This window comes from Malaclemys terrapin, chromosome 16 (genome assembly GCF_027887155.1).
Source record: "Malaclemys terrapin pileata isolate rMalTer1 chromosome 16, rMalTer1.hap1, whole genome shotgun sequence".
In the NCBI taxonomy this organism is placed as follows: Eukaryota; Metazoa; Chordata; order Testudines; family Emydidae; genus Malaclemys; species Malaclemys terrapin.
Genome location: NC_071520.1, coordinates 27,780,958 through 27,802,107, shown reverse-complemented (window position 1 = coordinate 27,802,107; position 21,150 = coordinate 27,780,958). Strand labels below are relative to the sequence as shown.

At 47.6% G+C, this 21,150-nt stretch overlaps 1 protein-coding gene across 4 annotated transcripts in view; it reads right to left on the bottom strand.

The window, feature by feature from the left end:
• CUX2 (cut like homeobox 2) overlaps positions 1-21,150 on the bottom strand; it is a 224,129-nt gene that overhangs the window by 50,943 nt on the left and 152,036 nt on the right. For 3 of the 4 annotated variants that reach the window (XM_054006845.1, XM_054006847.1, XM_054006846.1), the window contains 3 exons: positions 8,091-8,169; positions 3,025-3,153; positions 2,128-2,187 (listed from right to left, as the gene is read on the bottom strand). In XM_054006845.1, the coding sequence (XP_053862820.1) occupies positions 2,128-2,187; positions 3,025-3,153; positions 8,091-8,169 (268 nt within the window). The remainder of the gene's footprint in view (positions 1-2,127; positions 2,188-3,024; positions 3,154-8,090; positions 8,170-21,150) is intronic. The other variant, XM_054006848.1, reaches the window with a different exon arrangement.

Sequence of the window (21,150 nt, the reverse complement as noted above, 5' to 3'; positions counted from 1 at the left end):
TACAAGAGCTGCTCTAGGAATTACCGTGGGGCAGGTCTCTGGCCTGTGTTACCCAAGAGCTCAGACAAGCTGATCACAACGGGCCCTTCTGACCTTGCAATCTATGAATCAATGAATTATTGATGCCAAGATTTAGAAACGTTGGCCCCACTTTTCAGAGCTTCTGAGTACTCACCACTCCAGCTGAAGTCAGTGGGAGCTGCAGATGCTCAATGCCATTGAAAAGCCAGGCCAAAATGTCTCACATTGCATTCCCCAAAACTGAAGCACCCAACAGTCCTGAAAATAATTGCTTTAGCGTCTCTGTGCCTCAGTTTCCCTATGTTACATGAGAATAATAATACTAGCCAATAATATGATTACATCATGGTGCTGGGAGGCAAAATTCCTTGATTAATAGCTTGGATTTGCTGACTTTCCAGGCATGCTGCAAGAGATGCCGGTTTGATAGGGCTGTGGGAGACAGTGTAGGGAATGCCCCTAATGATGATAGGATGGAAAGAAGTTTCTGTAGGTCTCTGTCCTGATGAGGCCTGTAATGCTGCTTGGATTTTACTGTATTATTAATGATGTGTTGGCTGTCCGGAGCCTTGGATAGGCGTCTTTTAAATTTTTTAAAATCAAAATAAAGAAATACAAATAATGTTTACAAAGCGCTTTGAGATCCTTGGATTGACGGGAACTACAGAAGGGCATCAGATTACTGTATACAAGCACTGAATAAACCTGATTCGTTGGTATAACTGATGGATTATCCCTGGACATAGAAGCTACAGTAAAGACACAAATGAGTGGAGAGTTGACTAAGGATTCCTGCTTGGTAGAAATTAACCCTTGCATCTTACCTGGCACACATTAGCAGAAAGTGACACTCAATGAAATTAGAGGGCCATAAATTTAGAACCAATAAAAGGAAACCATGCCTTCCCACAGCATAGAGTCCACCTGTAGAATTCCCAGCTGCAGAGGGTCATCAGCTGAAGACATATAGCATGGCTGATTTTAAAAAGGATAATTTTACAGCCATTAATAATATTTGTAGCTATGCAAGCTAAGATAACGATATAGGTAATTAAACCTCATGCTCCAGGGCCTAAGATGATAGGGAATCCTTCACAACCCGGCAGTCTCTCTCATTCCCACTGCACGTACTGGTTAGGTGTATCACCAAGAGGGTCTTTTCTTGCTAGCCCCGGAAACACCAGGGAACAGCCAATGCAGAATAAAAAGCTAGACAGACCAATGATCCAATCTGTTATGGCAAATTCCTCTGTCTCTTTGTAACAAGAAATAATGTAATAGCAAAAACGTATGCCACTACCCTGTGTAATAAAGCTGCGATGGAGTTTTGCCTGTATCAGCATTTACATCTAGCTTCTTTCAGCAACCATGCCTTTGCTGAAATAAAAATGACACATTTTCTAAACATTTCCTCTTCAGATGTGAGCTGTTTGCATTTTGATTACATATTTTTGGACCTGGGAGCTCTAAAGAAAACATTTGAGCTTAAAACAGCATACCACCATTCCCTCCTGGCTAGTCCACACGAGAGGGGAGATTTGATGTGATCTGTGGACTAAACAGACAATCCACATATAGGCAACAGAGGCAATAAAATCAACTTGCCTAATATCTAAGTTTTAAAAATCGGGTTTGAAATGTAATATAGCCCTTAATTTGGCCAACACATCTTAAAGGTCCAGCCAACCACATCTGATCACCAACCATACCTCTCAGATGTCCTTCAGTTCAAGGGCTGTAACTCACTGTAGTTCCAGAGAGCTGTTTGGCACCCCCCCACACCTCGAGTCTGATCTACTGCCCAGTGACATTAATGGCAAAGTTCCCATTGACTTTGATGATGCAGGATCATACCCTTTTATTGTTAGAAACAATTTACATCAGAAATGAAGTATTATGAGGCGGGGCTCACAGGAAGAACCATTGACACTAAAGGGAGTGGTACCTATGACATTGGAAGAATCATTCTGAGTGTCCCTCATCTTAGGTTTGTATCACACATGTCACCCCCTGCCTCCTGTCCCAGTCTGGGGCAAGCAGAGAGGTCTGCTCCTGACTATGGGCCCAATCCTGCTAACGCCTACACAGGTGTGTAATTCTACTCACAAGGGAGACGACCCACACTGGTGGAATGAGTCAAATGCATCCGTGTTTGCAGGACCAGTCCTATGAAAACAAAGTGTGGATTAAAATGATACTGGCTTTGTGTGGCAATTACTAACCTATTTGTGCACACGATGCTTAATTAAATGACTAACTTACTTTGATTTCATTAGAGCCTAACCTCACAAAAGACCAAACCAGCTGATTTTTTTTTTTAAATACTTGAATACAAAACGTAACTTTTTAAAAAATAAAAATTGGCCTGGTATTTTTCTTAAATTACAGATGCCAAATACAACCACTAGCTGGTGCTATTGCACACCATTTTAGCATTCACAACTTCACAGGGCAGGGGAACGTCTTTCACTGATGCGTCCAAAAGAGTTGGGTTTTTGGCTTCGTTAAAAGAACAGGAGTACTTGTGGCACCTTAGAGATTAACAAATTTATTAGAGCATAAGCTTTCGTGGACTACAGCCCACTTCTTCGGATGCAAGAAGAACAGGAGTACTTGTGGCACCTTAGAGACTAACAAATTTATTAGAGCATAAGCTTTCGTGGACTACAGCCCACTTCTTCAGATGCATACAGAGTGGAATAAATATTGAGGATATATATATATATACACACACATACAGAGAGCATAAACAGGTGGGAGGTGTATATATATATATATATCCTTAATATTTATTCCACTCTATATGCATCCGAAGAAGTGGGCTGTAGTCCACGAAAGCTTATGCTCTAATAAATTTGTTAGTCTCTAAGGTGCCACAAGTACTCCTGTTCTTTTTGCGGATACAGACTAACACGGCTGCTACTCTGAAACCTGGCTTCGTTAAGAAATCTTGGTAACGCTTCCAGGAAAACCCAATTCCCTGGTAAAGAAAAGACAAAATACCTTTCCACACTCTGCTGCAGAGAGACCGGGTCTCCCACTGGGGACGTGAGCGTGTCTGGGGAAGCGGAGTGCCGACGAGGGATGGTGTCCGTCCAGCTGAGTGGCTCTGAACTGAAAGCCTGGGGGTGTCTGTAACGGAGAGGGGAGGGGAGCTGACCTCACACATCTCATAGAGAAGGGACTGCTGTAGATTTCCCATTCTGATCCGGTCGGTGGCATTTGCATCAGGGGATTTAGGCTCTGATCCTGGAAGTGGTCATGCACAGGAGCAGGGCCTTGGTTTGGTTCCATCTCTCACCTGCAGTCAGGATCATGACGGGCTGAACCCGGATATCTTTGCTGTACTGAGTCCTTGTGAAAGCAAAGCCCTTCCTGCAGTCAGGGGGAGCAGTGAGCGCTCGGGATACCCCAGGATTTGGCCCCTGGGCACCAATGGGAATTGTGCCTGAAGATGTGCGGAGTCCAAACTGAGCAAGGACCTCCGGGCTGGGCTGTCTAACTTAGATCTTTTAATCTAAACATTGTCAGTAACTGAAGGTTGTGCCCTCGGGAACTGACCTTCAGTGCGCTTCAGCTCTGCAGCCCTAGTGACAGGGTAATCCCTGAAGGGTCAGAGGCCCAGTGGGGGTTCCAAGCTGAACCCCTCTCGCCAGGAACTCAAGCTGAAAGTCCTAGCTCACCTCATGTCCCGTCTCGAGATATAAGAGTTGGTCAAACTTTGGAGAACTCTGAACAAGGGTTAGCTTGGGGTTGGTGGGCTGGGTGAACGTTCTGGATGGTTCTTATTGCCTCAGAGCCAGCGTTCCCCCCCGCTTTGATTAATACAGGGCCCCGGAGAGGCCAGCGCTAATGCTCAGTGGATGTTCTGAGGCTGCCCATCCAGCCCCACTAAAGTCAACGTAGAGGCATGTGGGCTAGAACTGAATTTGGCCTGACGTCTTGCTGTCCTGGATTTTTGGGTTGTATTTTCCACTCAGCTTGGCTGTTCTTACCTGAGTTATTTACTGAATAATTCATTCGCCTTCCCGGGTCCTGAAACCTTCCAGCTCCATGTGATACTCACGGAACATTACTCTAGTTAACGTCTAATTACACATTACATCAAAGCTGCTGTGGAGCCACACGGAGCGGCTGCAGAACAACGACGCGTCTCCAGCAAACCACACCATGCGGCACGGTTGAGGGACTCCAGACAGCTGGATCGCTCGGGACCGGCAGGAAGGGAGAGCCTCACTCACCGTTACCCATCCAGTTCCAGACCCCAGCCGCCCCCTGGCTTTTAACTCTCCCATGGTCTCCGCACACCCCTACATGCTCCCCACACCCAACCCTGCACATGTCCCTGCCCCCATTGCCACGTCCTCCCTGTTCCCTCCTCCCCAGAGCCAGCTCCTCCACATGGGACGCCTTCCCCTCCAGGCCCAGGCCTGCAGCCCTTGCTTGGGCAAAAATTCCCATTGATAGTCAAGTCAAGAGGCCAAATGCTGCTGCTGTTGGAATCAGCAGGAGGCTGGACTCTCCTCCCCAGCCTCTACTGGCTGACTCCTGGTCTCCCATCTGCAGGGCTCTCTCTGGGCTGGTTCCACGAGCAGCTCGCTGGCAGAGCCAGCCAAGCCCACTAGATCGCTTTCAGCGCCCCGCCCGCACGCACGCGGAGGCCTGTCACGCAGCGTTGCTGTTGAAAGTTAACAGCACGTCTTCCCATGCCGTCTGGCATTAGCGGGAGTGACACAGCACCGCTCCCTGCGCCAATCGGGTCAGGAGAGGTGCACGGAACCCCTCCGAGACCCCGGACGTGGCCCTGTTGAGCGCAAAGCCCTGCGTTGGGGGTGAGGGGGCGGCTAGTTACTTTCCTTAGCCCCTGGGAGCCCTGTGGGAAAGTGGCAGTATCCTCTCAGGGGGAAATGCTCCTCCTAGTGTCCAGCCCCAGTCACTCAGTGGCCTCGTGGTGAGGGAAGGAATTTCTCCGGCTCACAAGGTCACCGCAAAGTGATAGCAGCTGCTACTCCTGCCTTGGGACCTGCGTGGCCATGGCAGTCCCCCCACCTCCCCATAGGCAGGCAGGAGCAGGGGCTGTGCCTGCTCCAGATTCAGGGGTGCAGGAGCCTCCAGACACCTGGTACCCCCAGTGCAGGAGCCAATGGCTGGTGGAGCCACACGGTGGCAGATCCACCACCCCTGCTCCATCCTGCACACGCCCCCAGGCAGCCCCTGCAGAGCTAGGAGAAGATACCTCCCCCTGCACAGCGAAGCCCCTCTGGACAAGAGGAAGGGGCAGGATTTGGGACTAAGGTCTTAGGCTGACACAGTTACAGAGCTCAGGGGTGTGAAAAAGTCACAACCGAAGGGCTGTAGTTCTGCTGACCCAAGAATTCTTCCATCAGCCTTGCTCCCGTTGTTGGGGAGGTGGATACCTACAGCAATGGAAAAAGCCCTTCCATCGCTGTAGGCTGCGTCAATGCTCGGGGCTTACAGCGGAGAAGCTACAGCTAGAGTTAGCTAGACAGAGAGGATATAGCTTCAGGCCTTGTTAGGGTGACCAGATGGCAAGTGTGAAAAATCGCGACGGGGGTGGGAGGTAATAGGCGCCTATATAAGACAAAGCCCTGGATATTGGGAGTATCCCTAGAAAATCAGGACATCTGGTCATCCTAGGCCTGGTCTACACCAGGGATTTGCTCCAATTTCAGCCATCAGTGTAGACCGGCACAGCTGCTATTTGCACCGACAAAGTCTGCCCCTGCTGGAAATCGGTATTGGCTTGGCCAGCGCAAACAGTGGCTGTTCCTGTCTACACCACAGGTTGCACCAGCGCAGCTACACTGCTGGCTGAAACGGAGGCAAATCCTCAATGGAGACAACCCGTCCTGTTCCCCCTGCACCTCCCTCTTCTTCAGCCCATGTGCTCCCCTGCTTCTCCCCAGTCGCTCCACTAACAAGCCCCTTCCCTCCAGCCCGGGTCTGCGCCTCGTGGGTTTGCCCAACGCAAGACAGAAATCAGCCGCCCCTGCTCCACAAGTCAAAGGGAGGCTTAAATCAAATCTTCCTCAGCAACAATGACATTAATTATGCTTTTAACACATTTTACTGCTTTTTTCCCCCCCTCACTTCACGCCACATCTGTGTGAACAATATCGAAAAGATTTACGATCTTCTTTCGTAATTGCAGCCACACAGCCCCGCTCACTTATCAAAATACTCGCTGAGCCATCAGCCTCCGCCGGGGAGCCGTGTTGACAGCAGCCATTCAAAACAAAAACGTTGAATCAGGACTTGTGTGTCGCTTCGAAAGTAGCCTACAAAAAATCTGCCTGTCAAGGAATGCATCGAGATGGCTAAAATTACAGGAGTGAGAGCCCGCGCCGAGGTGGGGTCTGCGCGGGGAGGGCGAGCGAATAGATCCGGGCTCTGGAAACAGCTCTGACATTTGGCTCTCGTATCGCAGGATAAAATTTAATGAGGACAGGAATGTGTCTCCCGAATTCCCCTAAGAAATCATTAAAACATTTTGTTATTCCTAAATGTCTGCCCGATGAGTTAGTGCCCCTGCCGGAGCCCTCCTGCACCTCACGACTCTTCATCCTCCGACTTGTTGACAGCATGGCTGGTTCTTCGCTACCAGGAGACAAGGCTGCACGGGCGAGGGTTAGTGCAAAGCAAAGAGCCCCTGTACGACACATGGGGGTCTCTGTTAGGAGTTACTGCTCGACCCCTCTACGCAGGGCCAAGCACCAAATCCATCGAAGGTGTGGAAAGGCCACGCTGCGCAGAGCCTCTAGACCTTTCCCAGAGGGAGCTCCGAGAGCAGCAGCATGGCTCCACTGCTGGGGAAGATGCTCACCAGTGCCAAGGACTAGAGGTGGGAGCTGGTTTTGGCCTCAGTGTTCTGGGCAGCAGCTAGCCCTGTTTCTGGGGACACAGAAACTTGACAAGCTCATGCAGCCAACGAGGTAGAACCAGGGTTAGAACCCAGGACTCCTGAATGCTAGTCCAGCACCCAAACCACTGTACCACACTGCTTTGCTCCACACACAAATTTGACAGGAGGCAGAGTTGACGGCTGGTTGGCCAAGAACCAGGGTGCCAAGCCCAGCTCTGCTGCTGGACTTCACCATGTTGCTTAACTTTTCTGTGCCTCAGTTTCCCCATCTATAAGACGGAGACAACACAGTCTTGCTAAACCAATTGTGAACATTTACCAGCCCAGGCACCAAATCTGCTCACCCGCCCTTACCAGTGTGATGAGAATGAAAAAAACAACATTATTTTACTTGCCCACCAAACCCTCACTAGTTATCCAAGGTGAGCCAACAAGCAGGATTTTGCAAGGCTGCCGGAAGACCATTCACACAGGGCTGTGAGACCCTGTGCTGGAAAGCATTGTTATTACTGAGCACGGAGGTGCTGACGGTTCATTCTAGGCTCAGGATGCCAAGTTACTGTATGTTAACCTTGGGGTCACCCTTGATTGGCTCTCCTTTCAAAAGGGCTCAGCCAAACATACGGATGGGCATGAACAGCGCTAGGTGTAGGGTTCGGTGGATGTCCCTATGCATGTTTAAATCCCCTACATGTCCTTGTCGGGAGCTGTGCTGTAAAAGGAGCTCAGTCATTGTAGTTAACTTACCGTCAAAAACACAACTGGGGATAGGAGCAGTGTTATTACAAGGCTTGAGCAAATGTATTCCTTTTCTAATGTCAAGATGCATTTGGCTCACGCGCCGAAATACAAGGATGGCAAAAGACGTTTCCACTTGTCTGTTCTGCTTGCTCAGATCTCAAAAATAACACGGAAAAATTAGTGGCCACCATCCCGGCCGCGACGCAGGGAGAGCAAACACTGAGGATACAGTGCCGTGGCCCAAAGGACACTGGAACGAGACCCGATTCTGGGCAATTGGAGGGATGGCTAACGGGAGAGATGGAGCTGCAGAAAGCCCTGAGCACCAGGACAGGGCAATGAGGCCGGGGCATGCGGTATACACAGCAATCCTTGCTTGTAATGGCTGCTGGGCGGTCTGTTCGCAACATTAATTATTCAGCTAAGTAGCCAAAGCAATCCTTACCTGGTGCTCCAATTAATTGCTTGTAAACACTGAGGAAAGCCGTCTCAGCCTCCTTGCTTCTTTTACTAAGTGCAATCACCTGAGGGGAAATAAAAATACCAAGTGAGGAAATGCAAAACCAGGGCTTCAAAGAAGAGAAGAAACCCGTGAAGGCCAGGCTCTGGGCTCAGCTAGGCCAGCCTGAATCTGGAGTCACTCCCATCAGGCAGATCTTCCTGCCACATGCCTGGATTGCAGCAGGGATACTCCAGATTGACACGAGTGTAACTGAGCTCAGAATTCGTGCCCCGCTCCAAAGAATTAATAATTACCACCTACATTCGCCTCGCCCCGCGGGGCTTGTGCAACTCCAGTCACTGCAAAGCTGCTGGGTCTGTTCTCGAACCAGTAAACAAGACTAACACTTACCAGCCTTTGACCCTTTATTTTATTGCTTGGTGCCGCTTCTGATCATAAGTTATGATTGCTGGGGGGTTTCTGGCTCACTCTAGGAATTATTTTTAGCAGAGGTCACCGCTGACTTTAAGATCATAATAGAGCAACACAGAGTCGGAGCGCCTCTAGGGCACGTTGCAGGACGCTCTTTGATCAAGTTGTTTCCGCCATAACTACAGGGGTCTGACAGGGACCTGGGGTGGGGGAAGGAATTGAACTCCAAACCGAGGTCCTTATGACCAGAGATGTGCCAAGAGAAAAAGATTCTACGAAGTTTACAACGGCTCTTGCGTTGCTGACCTAACTGACCTGTGCAGGGTTTAGATTCCACAGAGACAAGGAGAACCTGGGGTGTATTTCCCAGGTCCTGTAGGTCAAATTACAGCACACAAACCTGTTCCACCAACTTGTTTGCTTTTTGCCTTTATATGTTTTGCCAACTCCCATGATCTTCTAACTTTCTTATTTAATGGAAACCCCGAAGATGCAGCCACGTCCACACGTGCTGCCCCTCTGCTGAGCTCTTCGCAAGGTCTAGTTCTATTACGTGGTTTGTCTAGTTGACCGGAGTTGAAAATGGGACTGGCATATTCGCACGTGAACACTGGAAGTGATATTTCCAAGGAAGGGCCTTATGGGCACTTTATAAAAAGCCCAGGGATAAGGGCTCATCAGAATGAATAATAATGCTACTTGATATGCGTCTAGCCCCTTTCATCAAACGCGGGAGAACATTTAACTGAACTGTTATTATCCCTGTAGTACAGATAGGAAAGTGGGGAACGGGCTCTGCCACTGACTTCCCCTGAGACCACAAAGTCACTTAGCCTCTCTGGCCCAGATAATGGGAGGAATTAAGACTCCATTGAAATCAATGGATGTTAGGAGCCTAACTACCTCTGAAGATCTGTGCCTTGGCTCCTCAACTGCCCTGCCCTGCCCCTCGGGGTGCTGTGAGGTTAAAGGTATTAACATTCGGGAGGTGCTGGGGCCGTCTAAGTAGATACACAGAGCAGGCACACACTTTGTGTGAGGTCACGCTGGGAGTTGGCACATTTGGGAACAGACCCAATGTCTCCCCTGCTTTCAGATCCTTCTTCCATCCATCAGAGCAACTGACTGCCTTGGAAGATGGCCTCGCCATGTGTCAGTGCTCTGCACATCCCTCCCATCGGGGTCTGTCTTTGCTTTCTGATAGTTGAAGGTAACGGGACTTTCAAGCAATCAGAGGCTAGGGACACTCAAAGCACAGGATCGCATCCCTGATCATCTTGGCTAATAGCCACTGATGCACCTATCCTCCATGAACTTCTCATTCTTTTTTAATTGAATTATAGTTTTGGCCTTCACAACATCCCTTGGCAAGGAGTTCCACAGGTTAACAGGGTGCTGTGTGAAGAAGTACTTCCTTTTGTTTGTTTTATACCCGCTGCCTATTCATTTCATTGGCTGACCCCGGGTTCTTGTGTTATGAAAGACGCAGAACTCTCGCTGGTACCTACCAGGCTCTCCACGCAGGCACCCTCGCTGCAGAGGTAACGGCACAAAGAATCCCACTTAGAAGAACCTGGTAGGACATCAGCACCAGGCACCTCCAAGCAAAGCCAGCCTGTCAGTGCCTCCCTCTAATGCCTCACCCTAGTGAAAGCTGTCAGTGACATTTCACTGGGGACAGGTAGCGCATTTCAGCTCACCTTGCCAGCTGCCACTCAACCCCCAAGTGATCAGGAAAGCCCAAGCGATCATTAAACTCATAGTCTCATAGATCACAACTCATAGTCAGCTGCTCTCCAGCACTGTTCAGCTGCAGGTCTCACAGGGCTCTACAAGAGACGATCGGTATCGTTCCTCCCTTGTTACAGATAGGGGGCAGAGAGAGCTCAGGTGAGTTGTCCAAGGTCACACAATGAGTCGGTGTCAGAACCAAGAAGAAAAGCCAGGTTTCCCGACTCCCGGTTCAGTGCCGTATCCACTGGACCAGCAAATTATGCAGCTCAGTCAGCTTTATTTGCTTCTAACCGAAGGTGGCTTAGTGCTAGCCCTGACTGGAGCATATTCCTTACCCCCCCAACGTTACACATGTGGAGCCCCTGTAGCGTGCTCTACAGAAACGGCTCCAACAGCCCCAGGCTAGCCAACCCTGCCGACGTGGGCTGGCAGAGAGGCCAGATGACAAACAGAGGCCAGCCAGTGCGCTCACCTCGCTTCATTACATGCTTCGCAGTCAGCGTTAAGCAGCAGCACACTGCCTCTGTGCATGAATCCGTCCCTCCGCTTCAGGAGGAAAAACACCCGCTGTTAAGGAAGAAAGATACGGCTGGCCAGTCACAAGGCGTTTACCTCACCCTTCTCCATGGCCCTGAAATCCTGCCAGATGCAAGCAGCTGTGCTTCCATTCCCAGGCGTTGTCGGTTACGTTACATCCCATCGTTAGAGCTGGACCTTCCACGCGCTGGGCAGTTATTTTAATTTGGAACCCAGAAACTCAAGAGAGGGCTCCGGGGGAACCCCACAGAGAGCAGACATGGGCAAGACAGGAAACACAGCTTTGCAGTTAAGGCACAACACTGCACTGGGATTCGAGAGACCTGGGGTCAACCCTTGGCTCTGCTACAGACTCACCACGTGACCTTGGTCAAGTCACTTCTTCTTTCTGTGCCTGTTTATCCAACTGCAAGACAGGAATGATGACGACAATACTGCCGCTGCTTGTCCAATCGATTTAGATTGTAGACAGGGGCAGGATCATCTCTATTAGTCTGTCCAGTGCCAAGGGCAATAAAGCCCCACCAGAGATTGCGACTCTGTGCGCTACTGTAATATAAATAGAACAACGACCACGACAGCGTTAGCAGGAAGAGAAATGTCAGGAGGTCAGAACAAGTTTATCTGGCTGAGGTTCTGTAGCCACTGTCCCATTTACACCCCATACATCTCTGCTGCCCCCTGGAGGGCAGGAGTTCCCAGGTGCCCACATGGCAGTGAGGCGGGAGGAGGTTGTCAAAAGGATCCATGGAATTAAACAAAGTAACTAGTTTAGGCCGGGTGCAGGACCCACACCCTGCGTCCTTTGCCTTTGGCTAAATTCCTAACACTACAGTAATGTCACGCCAAGATAAATCATTGATGCGCTTTGAGTAAATGAAAATTATAATTTAATGCTGGAGCTTAAATAAGAAATAAGCATTTCACCTTTTATTTAAATGGCAGGTTGCTGAGCTGGGTCCAACAACACCCCCCACGAAAAGCCTCGGCCATGCTGACATCTTCAGGTCAGGGTGGGATGGCTGAGACCCCAGTCTCCCCCTCCCTTTGCCTTCAGTCCTCACAAACCCGGGGGCCTTCCCATCAGGGCGTGCGACCTCCCCGAGGGGCTGCGGCCAGATTCCCACTGCGCCATTCAGAAGCGTTGCATGGCTAACAACAGACCAATACATTAGTCCTGCCACAATATCCCCATTCAACATTGATGAGCATGAATCTTTTACTCCAGTGAATTTTTCAGCATTTGCCTACACAATCCTGGTGGTTTTTCCACCCGCCCCAGCTGATAGAGCTCTTTGTTCACTAAGGTCCTGGCCGTCTAAAGGTTTTTAACTTCCATCAAACTCAGTGGGAGTTAGGTACCTAAACAGCCTGGAGAATCTGGATCAAAGTGACTTGGTTCAGAACGTTCACGTTCATCCCCGATGGATTTGCTGATGCCGGAGAACATGATCCGTCGCCTTCCAGCGCTTGGATAGACGGGGGAAAAAAGAGGTTCAAATTAGGGAACCCGGGACAGGCAAACATCCCCTTCCAAAGAGCATCTCTGTGCTACTGCGTGGATTTCACCCCAAGCACGAGCTGCCACGGAGATTGAACTGAGTCTCAGCACAGAGCCTAAGGACTGAGCGGGTCTCTGAAGGCTGTGGGGAGGAAGTCTGCATCAGCCCTGCTTGGCATTGGATAATCAACCATCACCTGACTCTTTCCCGAGCGCTAAGTCTTCGCTCCTGCATCCAGCTGAGCCTCCAGGCAACCCCCCCTGACCTCGCCGGGGCACTGAGTAGCCATGGCAATCCGCCCACGTGCTGTCATTGGGGGAGCAGGCCCTGAATTCGTAACAGAAGTTAGGGGAAAGGGCTGAACCCAGAGTGGCGAGTGAGACTGGGATGGCGTCTGTCTAGCCACATACTCCAGCTTGGGTTGCTGAAGCGCCAGGTCAGTGCAGGCTGCCTGGTTTAGCGAGCTGAGAACCAGGCTGGGAGCCCGGAATTGCAGGGTTCTAATTCTCTCTCCTCCATGACTGGCTGGCAAGGTCTGGGGCTAGTTCCTGGGCCGCGTAGGTCAGATTTAAGTGGCAGGTAGGCAAGTAAAAGGAAGTGGCCCAGGGTACTTAGCCCATCCGATAACAGCAGAACGCACTGATTGAGATATAGCGTATAGGGCTTTCTAGCGTGCTCACTGCAGGAGTACCTGAGAGCCTCATGGATATTAAAGCATTTATCCTCGCGTAGGAAAGTATTATTACTCCCGTTTCACTTATGGGGAAGACTGAGGCACAGAGAGGTTAGATTCACGACGGGATTTAGAATCTAGCTTCCTGGAAGATAGGAATCCTAGACACCCTTTTGGGGTCTGGGCCTTAAGCCCATTCTGAGGTGCTTTGCTGAACTGAGGCCGCAGTGACTTGCCAAGACCCCCAGGAAGTCTGTGCCAAAGCTTGGAACAGGCTTTGGATGTCCCATGTCCCAGCTCAGCGCCTAACCATGGATTTCGTTGTCTGACTTTAGACAGCCACATTGGAAAACTTTGGCTTTGACCTCCCGGTGGCTCCTTTTCCCCATCCTCATGGGGGCACTGGACAGATTCGCTATTGAATGTTCATTCCGTGCTCTGAAAGTGTAGAGCATTGATTCTGTAAGTGCTCAGGGTTATGATAAAGCCGCTGGACCAACCACACTATTGTAACGGAATTCCATTTATTCCAGAAAAAGTCAAGGATCAAAAAACATTGCCCTGTGTTAATTTATCCTCGGCAAGAGTTACCCTGAAATCTCACCAGGAAGCCAGGCTGATCTCAGGGAAAAACCCACCAGATATATTGTACTCTAACATTTGCAATAACTCCAGAGCTAAAAATAAGACAATGAGCAGCTTGTCTGTATTAATCATCACCTTCCACCCAAGGAAGAGCAGTGGTCTTGTGCGCCTCTAGAAAGAGAGCCATGTCCTATTTGAAGCTACAACTGAACTGGTCCTAACTGGCAGAAGTGGTATGAGCAATGGCGTAATCAGTTACACCGATCACGGATTTGATAATTATCGAACGAAGTCCTAACTTCCAGCCGCAGCACAGTGACAGCACCGCAATCTCACCAATCTAAAGGGGTGAGAGGGGTTTTTTGGGGGGGAAAGGGGGCGGGGAGGATGGGGATTCTTCCCATTGCTAGAAAAGCTTCCAACCTCCACACAAGAGTGAATTTAAATTGCTTGTTGTCATTCAAAACAAAAGCAAACCACTCATTTGTAATTCACCAGCCACCTGAGCAAACCACGTTCCCCCTCCACGCTCACAGTCACTAGAGCACAAAGATCATTTTTCTATTGTTAAAATTGCATAAGCCATGGCTTTTTTTAGCATCTAATACACAGACCCACTTTCTCATTCTAGTGCTTCCAGCATCTTTGAAATTTGGGGGCTTTCTTTAGCATTTCACAAACAAATTCAGCTTCAGGGGGTTTAAAAGAGAAAACCACAAACACAGCGGCAATAGGCCAGTAACGCAAGCGGAAAACTATCAGAGCTGTGTGTGCATTTTAACTGGACAAAGTTCCGTTCTCTGCATTACCAGCTGCACATCATCTCTAGGTGGTTTTAGAAGCCCTGATTTAAGGCTCCTCCTTTTTACAGTAGGAGAGGCTACTGCAATGCTTCTGCACTAGAATACAATATCCCTATGGAGCCCTTTTCCATCTCTAGCCTATACGTTACGATGAATGCAGACTTTGCCTTCCCGGAGACTCACCGTTCTAGTGCAGTTGTTTTATCAGCCAAGAACCAGAGAACTGGGTTACTGACATTCATTAGCCATCGCTAGCACAACAAAAGGGCACGATGGCTCAAGGCCAACATTTTCAAACTTGGGTGCCTACAAGTAGCCACCTAAATACATACTAAGGGCCCAAAGGCATCTACTGAAGTCAATGGAAAGTTTCCATTAATTTCGGTGGGCACAGGTTGGGTCCTCGCTACTCCCTAGAAGTGGCCTGCTTATCAAAGGTGCTGAGCACGTGCAGCTGAAGTGGAAAATAGGCCACTTGTCCTGATGCCTCAATGAACATAGGTGCCTAAGCATGAAGCACCCACATTTCAACCTTATGACCCATGTCAGTGACATGTAACTTTCCATTCAAATAGGTAGAGGGTTCTCACTGGAGAGGAAACAATCATTGGCGTTGACTTTTATTGGCAGTGTTATGGCAGCCCAATTTTTACTTTATAAAAGCATCACCTTGTATCATGGGCTGAGACGAGAACTATTTAGTGTTGACCCTACAACTTGTGCAAAAAGCGCCACGAACTCATCCCATGGAGCAATGAATTAGGAAAGAGCAGAAATTGTACAGAATCCTGGATTCTCCTTGGGTTTTATGTTTGTCATGCGGGCCCACTGGGGCTGGACTGGGATTCAGGAGACCTGAATTCTGGTCCCAGCTCTGCCATTGACTCACTGAGCAAATCATTTCATTCCTCTGTGCCTCAGTTTCCCCCTCCGCAACGTGTGGCTAACTCTGCCTCCCTGCTTACGGAAATCACTTTGAGATCTATATCAAGTCAAGAGCTCAAGGGGCTTCGATGTTTTTTTTCCATTTTTAAATGGTTTTGGGGTTTCATAAAATTTGTAATATTCAAATAGAAAACAGAGAAATGTTCATTCTAGTCAGAAACCAAAAGTATGTATTTCTGTGTAAAAGACATGTTAAAATTCAGACACAATAGAGGGTCATACTTCCAGTACTGAACTTGGTTCTTTTTTCTATGAATGAACAAAATCATTAAGTACCCACACGTGCACCTCGGCGTGCACACACACAAACCCATGCAGTTAAAGTGTAAAAGGGTAATAGAAGTTTTGGGTTTTTTAAAGAGGAACTCTATCTAGCCCTCTTCACTATGATATTTGAGCAACCTCAAAGTCACTAGTGGATTTTATCCCCACAGCCTCCCTGTGAAGGAGGGCAGAATCCCTCCCCATTACAGAGACTGGAACCAAGGCCCAGGGTAGATTATACAACCTGGCAAAGGTCACACAGGAAGTCGGTAGCTCAGCCGAGTATTAAAGCCACAGATCCTGAGTCCCGGGTCACGCCTTATGGACTAGACAATCTGCCTGCCTGGGACAGGAAGGCAAAAGCAAGGGGTAGGGTGACAAGCAGAATTAACAGAGTAAATGGACATGCTCAGGCAAAGATCTCAAATGCTAAATATTACTACAGCGGGCGTTCTGAAACACTGTACTGCCTTTGTTAAAACACAGTAATAAATAATATTAACACTTAGTGTTTCTACAACGCTTTTCATCTTCAAAGCACTTTAAACTTTCAAATCAATTTTTCAATGTATTATCGGAGATTAATCACCTTAGAAATATACAAAAGACTTTGCATCCATGTTTTAAATAAACCTTAACCCTTATGAAAAAGGCTAACAGTAAGAAAGGCGAACCTTTTTATAGGGCTAGAAAGCTTCCCACAGAAATTAACCGAGAATTCTTTCCTTGTTACAGAATTCCACAGGGCTGGTTCCAACAATCCACAGAAAGGACATCGTTGGCTTAAATTTGATGGGTGAAATGCTGTCATGGGAAGTTTTGCCATTGACTTCAGTGGGGTCGGGATGACATCTCATAGGTTTTGCGATTGTTTCTATGGAAGCTTGTTACATTTTATAGAACCCTCTTGATTCCAACCTTATTGCAATCTTTTCCTGGAGGGCACTGGGAGGTCACGTTTGCCACAAAGCAATGGAAACCCAAGAGTGACTCTGTTCAAAGGTGAGCAGTTTAATCAGCAGCATCACGCCAGTCTGACTTTTATGCCTGAGCCTCTCTCCAGCACTGAAGCGGGGCTGTGGTGCCAGCCAAGCCCAGCTCCCACCACAGGGAAGCCCCGAGCTGAACAGGACTCACGAGACACAGCCCACAGTGGAGATAATGTGGTCAGTGAGGTGCCCATTCCACCGATGTTAATGAAGCTGCTGAAGGACAATCCTCAGACTAAAACATGGGATACAGGAAATCATGCATCACAGCCACGCGGCGAGGACACCAATTCAGTCCCGTTTTACGGGAAGGGTGCTTTTACAAAGGGTTAAAGCAGGAGCTGAGAGCGCCCTGGTGAAACACACCGGAATGATGTGACAGGTGCGCTCAGACACGCTACTCCCGTTTTACCATCCGCAGTATTTTCAGCCAGTAGTTGGCTCTGCTCTTTCAGGAAATGTCAGCTAAAAAAAAATTTAAATGACCTTTTCCGGATGGAGATAATCCATCTAAATATCAGCCAATCGCTTGAGTTTTTAAGGCAAGAATAAAATCATTCTGGAGACACTCCGAGTGTATTTTTCCCTCCTGCAGATGGGCCACCTTAAACTACTCTAGAAAATACATTGCTAGGAACTGTTAGTTTTGAGGATCAGCAAATGAAATAAATACACTGAAAAAACCTTCCAAGGGATGGTGTTGAGTTTTTTGGCCTAGTGTTCTTTTTTTTTTTTTTTTTAAAAACAAATCAGCTTTTACAAAACCAGAACTGAATTGTTTTCATGATTGGGAAAAAATCTCCGTGAAAGTTTTAGAGTTGAATATTTCCCGGAGGTTCCAGAAACCCCAGCAAAAGACGACAGGGCTTATACATCACAACTAGAAAGTGAAACCGACCTCCAGCACCCATCAAACTTCACTGCACATTGGATCAGGCCTGTGGCTGAGTGGAGACAATTCTTCTAGTTTCTCAGCGCCACAAAATATGAAACATGGTAACTTCCTGGTTAATTATGCCTTGCATCTGAAGAAGTGAGGTTCTTACCCACGAAAGCTTATGCTCCCAATACTTCGGTTAGTCTCAAAGGTGCCACAGGACCCTCTGTTGCTGGTTAATTATGAACATTTAGCCCCACTGCTCTGGGGTGGGGTGGAAGTTTGGTCATGTGGGGTTTGCTCCTGCTCCCAGTTAAGTCAATAGAAGTTTTGCCATTAATTTCAATCGGAGCAAGATCAGGCCCTCTATTTATTAGGATTTGATTTTCAAACACTCTCATCATTGGCCTTACTCTGCTCCCAATGGAGTCAGTGGTAAATTCCCACTGGGCGCAAAGGTAGGCCAATGCTGAGCGCTTATGAAAACCCCACTCATGGCCATGTACCCGACAGGGAAGAAATTCCCTCTCTGATTTTATCTGCACAGCCCCGATTCCATTTGAGAACCTTACCGCCCACCCTTCGCAAGAGCGTAAGGAGCACGTGTGGGCAAGACACAAGTCGTCAAGTCAACCCACAGAGGCTGTTTAATTGCCTGACACAGCTCTGCCAGGCCAGTCCTGGGGATTAAATATTACATTTGCTGGGAAATGACGTGACGGGCTGGAGGTTGGTATTTTACCTGAGTTCTAAAAAAAAAAAAAAGTGAAATGTCACACTGTAACTGAAACCGAGCAGTTCGTGACTAATCAACCAACCCTGACTAATCAGAGCACTCTTCCTTTTTCAAGGCTGCCCTTTGGGCTGCGCTTTACATAAAGGGTACTATCCTGTCCAAGACTCCTTTCCTACATGGGTCAATTTGTCCTGCTTTGAGCAGGGGGTTGGACTAGATGACCTCTTGAGGTCCCTTCCAACCCTGATATTCTATGATTAGCATGGGCTGAACTGCACCGAAGTCTGAGTTTCCCCAAGGAGCTCTTCCACCCACACAAGTGGTACTGACCTATAGAATACAGCTGGCTTTTAAATAAGATTCCCCTTTGAAACCAGCGGGGAGTTCTGCATAAAACCCAATGGCACAATGTGGCCGGCTGTCCTTCTCCAGGTGAAAAGACAGCAAGAATGTTTGTGTGGATGGGGAGAGAAATACAGTTTAATTCAGCCCTGATATACACCTGTGCCACTCCATTTAGTTGATCAGTTATGCCCTTCTTACAGCAGGGTGGAAATTGGCCCATCGGATCTAATTTCAAATCACTTTGTTGTGTGAAAAATATATCACAGCATAGAGACATTTTATACTATGTGAGTGGCTGGATTCGATTTCCTTCCCCAGCCTGTTTAAAATATTTCGGGTTTTGATACCTAGTCAAGTGATAATTTAGATCCAAGATGTAGGGTTTGTCCTAAAGCAAGAAAGAAAGGTTTTAAAAATTGTGAAAGCAACACAAATATTCACATGCATTTAAAAACAAGAAAGGTGAGTGAAAATAGAAGGGTTTGGGCTTGGATTTATACCAACATTTGCAGTGCACGGTATCTACCGCCCAGACACTGCTTCAGGATGCTTGGAGCAGGAGAGGGAGGAGAAACTGACTAGAAACAAAAAGTGAAACTGACCAGTGGCTTTTCATAGCTCCAGCAGAATGAAGGGCAAAGAGTGAACCAACTGCACAAAAGGGGGAAAGCTACTTAGATTAACTTTGCGTTAATCACCCAAGGCAGGGAACGTGCTTTTCAAAAGGAGATCTTTTTAATTCGACACCCCCCTTTAAGACAAGGAAAAAAGGAGGAAGCAACAAGGAAGCTCACACGCAAGCACATCCCAGATCAGATGTGGAATTATTTACAAATGTGCTCTCTGCTCACTGGATGGAATTTGCACCTGGGCAGAGGGACCAGCACCAGGCTTAGGTACCACTTACAACTTATTGTGGGGTGGCACCTAGACCTGGTGCTGGGCCCTCTGCCCAGAGGTGAAATCCACCCAAACAGCAAATGCTCCAAAACAAAGGTCCAAATCCACCCAGAACCTTGCAACGCTGTATTCTTCTGAGATCTCTTTCCCCGACCCGAGTCTCAATGCCTGTAAGGAGGCACTGTCCACATGGGTATAATCCTATCAGAACATCGCTGCCAGTTAGATACATTTCACTCAGATGCAAACTCCCAGCTCCTTTGTGTGGTGTTTCAGGGGAAACCTATCAACGTAGCTGGTTTTCCCACCCTCCTGATTGCAAGCAGTAATGGGAGAGGAGCTGAAATGCCTGCTGCCAGCCACGAGATCACAGAGATGGCCATTTGAGATGCTAAACCTTCATTTAACTGCTGTTTTCCCTCGCCCCTGCAAAATCCTCCAATGAGCCGAGGTATGGCAAGCACTCAGCTATTATATATCGATGTAACATTAATTTCTTTTTTGTTTCCTTCCACAGTGTACACTGACTCCAGGTGAGAAAACGCAACTGTGCTGGAACAACTTGGATTGATGAATTACATTTATGTGCCGGGTCTTTTTCATGGCTGGTGACTTTCCAGCAAAGCAATTATCACTGTAGAATGCATAATAGCCTAATTAATTACTATTGTCAGACTGGCCTCTGTGCCATGATTATACCTTATGAAGCCAACTTTTTAAACATTTGGAAGCAGAAATATTATTATAATTGACTGGCTAAATGGTTAAACTCTCCTATCTCTGTTGATCCTTCCCAGTATCAAAACTTTGTTAACCACCAATGATATGATCACCTCAGCGTCTCATCTCAAAGGGAGCAGAATCTGAATTGCATCGGGGTGGTTTTATTATTTTGAACATGTGATCAAGTCCAGGATGAGAATTCAGTTATTTCAATCTAAATCCTCAGAGTAAAACAAAGGTGTGTGTGTTTTTTAAGACTAGGAACACGGCAATGGAGGTCTCCAAATGTTAAATGCAAATTGTGAAGGAGAGAAAAATCATAGTTTTGCACTCTTTTTTTTGCCCCCTCTTCTTTTTTTGTGATGTATAAAGAAGGCCTGTAGAAGAATAAAGAAGGAAAGACTAGAGGTGGGCGGGGAAGAAAAGAGAACTTGTCGTCTTCTTTTCCCCCTTATATTTATGAGAAGGTCAAATCAGGTGTCCCTTGTTATGAGAGTTCTATGCAAAAACAGCTTGTTGTGTATGTAGATAGTCAATCTGAACAGCGCCATCTACTGGCGCACCAGAGTATGTAACATTGTTCATAAGATTGTTGGTTCAATAAAGTTGTTGTTATGTACTGCAACTCCTAATGTTCCCTGGTTCTGGTTGGCGACTCCATGCGACTGCTTCAAACCTTTTTGCTTTTTTAGTTAGCACATGGATCTTTTCTTCCACCTCTTTATTGCTCCGTTTAAAACATTTGTTTTTGTTAAACTCCCATCTAATTCAAATACACAATCACTTCAATTCATCAGATTTCCATTTGAAATATGGGATGTCCTAACCCTACAAAGCTTTCTGAGTGTCTTGTGTTCTTCCTTGCAGACCCTGTGAACAAAGGCCTGAATTTCTAACCTAGAAAACAAGCAAATGCATAAATAAAATTATCCCCTTAGAAAAAAGAAAGCCAAAACTTCTCGGGAATTCTTTATGCACCATAAAAATGCCCCCCCAAAAGTGCTGCTACATTTCTTGA